General features: G+C 46.7%; 1 protein-coding gene across 1 annotated transcript; it reads right to left on the reverse strand.

Annotated features, from left to right (window-relative positions):
- Window positions 1–6,757: 6,757 nt before the first annotated feature.
- LOC132248664 (olfactory receptor 10V1-like) lies at window positions 6,758–8,461 on the reverse strand. Its single transcript, XM_059722475.1, has one exon. The coding sequence runs from the start codon at window positions 8,382–8,384 to the stop codon at window positions 7,410–7,412; it is 975 nt and encodes a 324-aa protein (XP_059578458.1). The 5' UTR covers window positions 8,385–8,461; the 3' UTR covers window positions 6,758–7,409.
- Between the last annotated feature and the right edge of the window lie 390 nt (window positions 8,462–8,851).

Below are 8,851 nucleotides of genomic sequence, written 5' to 3' on the forward strand. Positions count from 1 at the left end.
GCAATCCAGAGAGTATGTTGCTTCTCTTTATTTTTTCCAATGACTTTGGGCTCCTATACACATGGAGGAAGCCTGTTCTGATGTGCTGAAAATCCAGCATGTCTGAGCAGGCTCAATTAGGCAAGTCTGCTGGAGCACAGCAATTAATGTGCTCCAGGAGCCTTGCACGTCACATGTATCACTATCGCAGTGTGTCTCCAGCTCTCCGCGCTGACAAAATGGTGGCGGCACATTTTGAAATAAAAGACGTGCAATGAGCTTTAGTTCAAAGTGCCCCAACCCCACCAGCGCAGCGATGCTGATACACATGATGTGCAGGCACTTTTAATTAGCACAGTCTGCTAATTAAAGCACCTGGCGCCACATCCAGCAGCATGTGCAAAAATACCCTATGTTACTGGTTTCAAAGGGAGTACTAGGAGAATAAAAGAAGAAGACAACCATATGGGTATCCTTATCTCGAGTTCAAAGATGCTTTCAAGAGAGATATGAAGGTAATGAACATTGAACCAAACACCTGGGAGAAGATTGCTGAGAATCAAAATGCTTGGTAGCAGTCTATTAAGCAAGGAATGAAGGCTTTTGGGGAAGAAGAGCCCAATGTGCAGAGGAAAGAAGAACCCTGCACTACATTCAGGACTGTTAGATGCAAACTTCATATGTGAAAGGTGCACAAGGGACTGTCATTCCAGTAACCAGCTCTACAGCTATTCTAACAAATGTTCAGACAGCTGATGGCTTGCTTGGCATAATTCTATTGTCTCATGAGCTAGATAGATGCCTAGGTACCTAGGGCTTTGTTACTGACTTCAGAAGGTGTACTAGAGAGGTAAACAGTGAATAGCTGACCTGTGTTGTGGTGTTTATAGTGCTGTTTTAGAAGGAAAAAAGGACATGGCACAACCCGCCTGGGGATTAGAGTGGCCTAGATTGCAGGGGAGAGCCCAATACACTGAGATGAGTGCCCTATCCAGGGGAGTGCCCTATCCACTGAGGTGAGTGCTGTATCCAGGGGAATACCCTATCCACTGAGCTGTGGATGTGAAAGGAGGGAGGACACCTGTACACATACCTTTTCTGTTCCTGAGACTAAGTTTGGTAGTCACAGGTGTCACAACCAAATTAATCAGTGTCCATGTCACTTGCAAGAGATACCATTCAGACCATCATCTGATCAACTAAGGGTTAAAACAAAATCCTGGCGGAGAGCTGTATATAATTTATGCCCACGTCACGAACGAGAAACGAAACTTAAGACTGGTCAGGGTAAAAGGGGATAGCCCTGCCGTAAATCCCTGCAATAAAACCCGGAGGGAGAACTGTAGGTAATTGGTCAGCTGAAATAAAAAGCGAGGGGAAACTGTATATAACTGGTCAAGAAACAAGCGTAAACCCCTCATCGTAACCTCATACGTAACAGGCAGGAAAACCTAACCCACTACCTTGTAACCTGATAGCAACCTGAGAGCACAAAGAACTGCTGCTTGCCAGAAAATTAAAAATTCCACTTAGCAGTTCATCATTGCGTATCTCTGAGAGACACCTCTGCCTATAAATAGTTTAACAACTTCCGCCCAAGTAGGAGAAACTCTAGGAGACCGCTGCGGGAATCTCTAAGGAGAAACCTAAGATCATCATCAGAGTAAATTGACAGTCTGATCAGCTGTCAATAGCTTCCCGTCAGCGTAATATTGACGTATCAAAGCCCTGCAGGCATGATAGCTCGTTCCCGGCGCCACGTCCGTCATCGTTAGCTATAACCCGAAACTGTACGCTTGATCGTAATCGTTGTATCGTTAGCTGTAACCTGAGACCATACGCTTGATTATAATCGCTATAACTGGAAAAACTGCAACGGAACAAAAGCTCAGCCTGCGTCGCGCGTCACTATCTGAGCGACGTAAGTAAACGAATTCCTGTAACCAACACGCGTCTGTGCCTGGTTAATTTCACCCATCCATCACTACCCGCCTGTCAGGTGAAAGTTTTACTGCTCCGGCGGTGGGGGGGTCAGCAAGCAGCTGCCGGCGTTGCTCTGATCTCCGACAACAGGGTCTGAATGAATTCATTTTCAGGTTTCTAAGTCTGCTGTGCATCCACAAGGTGTGCACATATGGGCTATGGTTGCTACTGAACTTGCTAATTAGGCAGCTATCTATGTACAAAGGGCAATGCATCTAGGCATATCATTTCCTTGGGAATTTAAGTGCTATAAGTGCCCTATAACAGACCGCAAAATGGTCACCTAGATGACAGGAAAGAATAGAAAGTCCCCCTTTATTGTCTCCACCACCTCTTTTCTGGTAAATTCAAATGTTTATTTTCATATTTCATTAGTAAAAAGTGATACAATCAGGATAACATATTTGGTTTAACTATAAAATGTCATAGACTTAATTTTGTGTTTGAATTAATAACACTGGACTGTTGATGCTTTCAGATAAGAAGCTGTAGATTTTTGGCATTTTCTTTGCCAGCATTTGGGCTGTCCCCTGGGAAATTCTCTGCCTACTGAGCCAATCAGCCTATGTGCAGCCCCACACTAAGGCAGGGGCACTATCCAGAACTGCAAAGTTGTTTGCTTTATATATGACATGATCCCCTTGCAAGAGCAGAGGACTGGACTTGATGGCCCAAGAGGTTCCTTCCAGACCTGCATTCCTATGTTAGAGCCTCCAGCTCTGTCAGTGCTGATTATGCAACGTGCAATATGCAATCAGTATTCATAAAATGAGTGAAGGATACTTGCCTGCTTTCTGGGACAGGACAATGAGACCTTGCACAATAATAGAGATGGTGAGAAACATTAATATTGTTAAGTAGAAGGGACAAGGTCTGAACTTGCCATTCCTCAGTTTTAGAGGAACTGCTTGCATCGATTGTCTCTCATCACTAGGACACCTCTTCTAAGATAGCCTTTTATGACAGGCAATTTATTGTCCAGCAAAAGTCAAAATAGATGACAACCATATAATTAAGTCATATTTGATGGTTTCCTTGACATGCATAAAGGCTAGAAACTTAATATTTTTTAATATTAACGTTCGAGTATGAAGCGAGAGCACCAAAAGAAAAATATCAGCAGCAAACTAGCACAATTTGAGAACTGGATATAACTGACCTTAAAGACAGTACTTGATATTTAAGCATGGAAACAGGAAGAGAGGCAACTTCTATATTTGGAGAACTGAAAGTATTTCTGTCAAGGATTACTTTGGTTGCCTCCAAAAGACAAGTCATTATTCTTTAATAAAACCTTAGACAAAAATCCTTGACAGCAGAGATTCCAGGTGTCTAAATGATAGACAGGCAGAGAGACAACATGTGGAAAATAAAGTGGGAATGAAAGGGGGAAAGCCATGTGGGAAAAGTTTATTAAATCACTTTGGTTCCAATGGAAGGAAAGAAAGATCTCCATAGTGGCAGTATCTAGGGACATGACATTTTGAAAGTACAACTTTACATATAGATGGACGTGAGTCACATCATAATGATTTTGATCTTAACACCTCAGACCTTCAAGGCACCAGCAACTGGACAAATACAGTAGATGCTTTTTTAGGCGTGCGCAGAGCTGGGCCTAAGAACTGCACTTCATCAGCCTCCTAGGCAGTAGGTACAGAAACTCATGGACTCGATATAGACAGTAAAATTCTGACACACTTCGACCTGCCGGACATCTGACACCTCAGGTACCTCTGCACTTTTACCTGCGCTGCTACATCCCCCTTCCCCCACACCCCATCCTGTCCCTCACCCCTGACACCTCCATTTCCATTTTCACTGACTGGCTTTCTTGCCTGCATTGTGCGCCAGGCCAGCCTCTGGCTTCTTTACTCTTCCTTCCATCCAGGACCAGGAGACACACCAACTGCAGGTACTTCCTCAACCCAACAAATGTTTTTTCAACCTGAAAGCTTCCTAAGATATATTTCTCTAACTATTCCATTTTTTTCATAATAAACATATAAACATAAAACACAAGATAAGCCATCACACACCATGAGTAACATATATTCAACACAACAGTTTTACTTCTTGCTGTCAATTCCTTTTTAACAAGAAAGGCTCTGTGAGAGTTCAGTTTGGCTACCTTAGCTGCTGCTGGTGCTACTGGTGCTGACTGCTGAGTCCCCTACGTAATTTTTACCTGCTGCCATTTAGAGTGGTGGACTGGACCGAGGCTGTAGGGGAGGAGGACTCATTGGGGCACACTGCTGTGTTGCGTAGAGGCCCCAGCTCCAGGAAGGGCACACCTGAACACAAATACACACACACACACACGCACACACAGAGTCACACAATGAGGGTGCACCTAACGCACATGCACTAGGTGCTCCTACTTGATAGGAAAGAAGGGCCTGACACTTCCATTTGGCTACCTTTGATGCTGATGGTGCTGATGGTGTTGAGCCAGCTAAGTTATTTTGACCTGCTGTCACTTACAGTGGTGGACTGGCGTGAGGCTGTAGGGGAGGAGGAGTCCTCACTGGGGCACACTGCTGTGTTGTGCCCCAGCATCAGGAAGGGTGCACCTGAACACACACAGTGTCATCCACCCATGTCACTAGTCTTGCCTGCCTGCGGCCTGATATGCAGGGCCGCAGAACCCCTGCACCTATCTCCTTAACAGCTGGCAGACTTTGTGGTCTCAGCAGGGGCGAGCAGGCCTGCAGCTTTCACTCTTCTGCGCCTTAACACACACAGTATCACCCATGTCATGAGTTTTGCTTGTCCGCAGTTGAGGTACAGTTTCCCCAAAACCCCTCCACCCATCTCCTTGAAACTTGGCAGGCTTTGTGGCCTGAGCAGGGGCTAGGGTGCCTGCAGTTTTGACCCTGCTGTGGATTAACATGTACACGTGACATGAGTTTTGCTTTCATAGATTCATAGATTCATAGATGTTAGGGTCGGAAGGGACCTCAATAGATCATGGAGTCCGACCCCCTCAGATTTTGAGGTGCAGTTTCCCCGACTCCCTGCACCTATCTCCTTGACATTTGGTAGGCTTCATGCCCACAGAAGGGGCTACCATTCCTGCAAGTTTCATCAAAATCAAGCCAAAATTACAAAAGTTATAGGCTGTTTTGACCTTCCCCATTATATCCTATGGGTGAAACATTGAAACAGCATTGAAATGGCGAAACTGTTTTGACTGAACGGAACGGAACGGAACAGCTGTTTGGAAATGAAATGAAATTTGAAATGGAAGGCTGTTCCGTCAAAACATTGAAACGCTGCTTGAAATGAAACGCTGCCGTTTCGCACAGCCCTAGAAGATGTCACCTCATTTTGTGCAGCTGATAACTTTTGTTTTTCCGGCTGCTGGGCACATGTGCCTGCAGCAAAATTAACGAGGCACCATCTCCCTTAGCAGCAGTGAATCTCCAGCTGCTGCTTCTGCACCCTCACTGCTTTTCCTCTGCAGGAGCCTCCAGATCCAGAGCCAGAGGTGAAAGGGAAGGGAAGGAGGGGGATTGCCTAAGCCAATTATACCTCTGGATAAATCAACAAGGCTAAGAGATCTGGCATTGTTTCTTAACAACTGAGGGGGTCGCTGAGAGGTAGCTATCCTGATCCATTATTTCCGTCCTTTACTAATTTTATACACAACTCTCTACTGAGTTATACTAATATAATCATAATGCAAACCTCTTCCGATAACCAGGCCAACATACAGTATTACTAGATTATTAAAAGCACCACAAAGTCAATAGCTCCTCAGTGATGTAGAATTTACTATTGCCAGCCCTGCCGCCAGCAGCGGCAATCCCTCACAGTCTAGGATGGTCACTCCCTCAGGTCAAGTAAAAGGTTGTAGCCGAGTCTAAGAAGGTTGATCATAGAGCTGCAGGCTCTCTGGCAAACACCACAGGTGGTGGTTATAGGGAGGGTGGAATTGGATTCTCAGTCTTGTTTCCTTTCCCTCCGTATCTGTCGTTTATCTGCCTCCAGGGTGAGACGGTATTCCTCAAAGTGAGATGTACCTTCTCTTACAAGGCGTCGCCATATCTCCCTGTCCCAGGTGAGTTTTTCCCAGTTTGTGATGTCAATGCCACACTTCTTCATGTTCACCTTCAGAGTGTCCTTCAAACATTCCCTTTGGCTTGCACATGTGATTTATCCTTCGCGGAGTTGGGAATACAGCAATTGTTTTGCTAAATTTACATCAGGCATGCGCACACAATGCCATGTCCACCACAGCTGATGTTGAGTAATCAACGCTTCTGTACTGGTGGCTCTGGGTTCTCTGTTTTTGTGCTGCTTAAGCAACCAAAGGTACTTGGCTGGTTCCCAGAACAAAGATCTAAAATGAGAGACAACCTTGACTGAACAGGAAATATTGCAAATCTCTGGATATTTAATCTATGTCCTCCCAATGGATCTACCACCCCCAGTAAAGAGACCAGTAGAGAGACCACTTGACAGCCCACTAGATGTGTCTGGTTGACATGGTAGCAAAATCATTCATTATTCCATTTTTGGAAACGCATGGCAAACAGCAGATCTAGGAGGGGGGATGTGATGGCATGGTCACACCCCCCATTTCCACAGCTTAGCTTGGCAGCTCTGGTTCCTCACAGCCCCAAATGACTGGGTTCCCTGCACAATCCAGACTATGATACAAGAACAGTGGCTGGGGAGTTATTTTAAGCCCCTAAAGCAGGTAAGAATCCCTCCCCTCAGCACTCCCTTACTCCCCCCTCTAGGCTCAACAGCATTTTCCCTCCCCTCCTTTTATCACACCTCCCCTCTGCCCTCTTTACATATACCTCTGGGTGCAGGAAGGGGAGTGCTGCTGTCACTGTCCCTGGCTGAACCAGGGGCAGGGGGAGCCTCAGAGCCACTCCTGACCTGCTCCAACCAGGACTGCAGGGACCAGCTTTGTGTGGAAGCAGCCAGGGACAGCAGCACTGGTGGCAATGAAGGAGTTCCCCCTTCCTGCCCAGCCCCCTCACATGCTCCCCAGCAGCCAGGAAGAAGATGCAGGGATGGAGAACCTGCCCACAGCTGCCACTGTCCCTGGCCAAACCTGGTTCCCCATGCAGCTGCTTCCCACAGCCCTGGCTGGAGTGAGGCAGAAATGGCCAGGACAGCAGCAGTGGGGAGTGGGTCTCCCTTTCCTGTGCCAAGAGGTAGAATTAGAGAAGGGGAGGGGAGGAAATGTGAGGGGAGGGAAGGTGCTGTTGAAGAAGGGGTGCCAAGAGTAGGAGACCTGCTTTGGAGACTTAAAGAAAATCTCCAGCTGCTGCTCCTGCTACATGATCTGCCTAATCCATTGTTGAAGGGGAGGCTGGGAGCAAGGGGTGCAGCCACCTCTGCAGTCACCCTGCAGCTCCTGCACCCCACTTTACAAAACTTGAATCCACCAACCCTCTCAGCCACTTACACAGCTCCAGCAAAGGGTGTCATTTATGGAAAGATGTTCCAAAGCTATCACTTATTTGAGGTATCACTTTCCTCCCCAGCACTCTGCTCAGATCATCCTTCAGCTCCTTGTTCCTCATGCTATAGATCAGAGGATTCAGCATGGGAGTCACAAAGGTGTAGACCACGGACACCACCCGGCCTTGCTGTGGGGAGTAGCTGGAGCTGGGGCGCAGGTAGATGAAGCTACAGCAGCCGTACTGCAGGAGGACAACTGTCAGGTGGGAGGAGCAGGTGGAGAAGGCCCGGTGTCGGCCGGCTGAAGAGCGGATTTTCAGGATGGCATCCACAATGAAGATATAAGAGATGCAGATGAGCAGGAAGGGAATGGCCAGGATTATGATGCAGAGTGCAAAAACTGCTGCCTGGTGGATCTTTGTGTCAGCACATGCCAGCTGCAGCACAGGCAGTACATCGTAGTAGAAGTGGTTGATATTGTTAGTACCACAGAAAGGCAGGTGGAACAGCAAAATAGTAAACTGCAGGGCCAGCAGGATCCCCAGCACCAGGGATGCAGCCACAAGGCGCACACAGACTGTCCAGCTCATGATGAGGGTGTAACGCAGCGGGTGGCAGATGGCTACATAGCGATCAAATGCCATGATGGCCAGGAGTGTGCAGTCAGCCCCACCCAAGAAGATGAAGAAAAACATCTGGGTGCCACAGCCAGTGAGGGAGATGGTGGCCTTCCTCCCTGATAGGAGGTTGGCCAGGGCTAAGGGGGCAATGACAGAGGAGTAGCACATCTCCATTGCTGCTAGGTTGGCCAGGAAGAAATACATGGGGGTGTGGAGGGAACGTTTGGTGCAGACAACGAGAACAACAGCAGAATTTCCACAGAGGCTGATCAGGTACATGAGCAGAAGGATCACAAAAATCAGCAGCTGCACCTCATGAACGTTTGAAAAGGGGCAGAAGTGGAATTGTATTGGCATGATCTGATTTTCACCCGCCATGGACCCAGCTCACAGAAAACCTGCTGAGAGACAAAAGAGGGAAGGAGTTACAGTTTTGGGCAAAAGCTATCTTACGCTGAGAGACACAATGCATTGTTCTATTGCCACTAGGATGCCACATGTTTCATTCTCTTTGGGAAAACCATCATCCTGCCAGGCAGACCCTCAACATCTTTTTGGATTTGTGTTACATTTATTTGCTGCATAGCAACCGAAGTGTGATGAGAAAACACAACAAGCAAGGCGTGAATAGGCTTGATCTATTATGGATAATTTTAGTTTTTTTCCAATCATTTGCACATTTCAATTGATGACTCTATTGGGGCTTTTGAGTTTAAAAGTGTGAAGACAGGGGATGGGACAAGTGTTTCCTAGGTTGAAGCCTGTCATTTCAACCATTTATCGCTAAAAGGGAATGTGACAAATAAACCAAAGACTATGATCCACCAAAAATTTAAAGAATAACA

This window comes from Alligator mississippiensis, chromosome 2 (genome assembly GCF_030867095.1).
Source record: "Alligator mississippiensis isolate rAllMis1 chromosome 2, rAllMis1, whole genome shotgun sequence".
Taxonomy (NCBI): domain Eukaryota; kingdom Metazoa; phylum Chordata; order Crocodylia; family Alligatoridae; genus Alligator; species Alligator mississippiensis.

Bases quoted from the DNA above. Each gene is read 5' to 3' on its own strand.
- LOC132248664 (XM_059722475.1), bottom strand. From the start codon at position 8,384: ATGGCGGGTGAAAATCAGATCATGCCAATACAATTCCACTTCTGCCCC.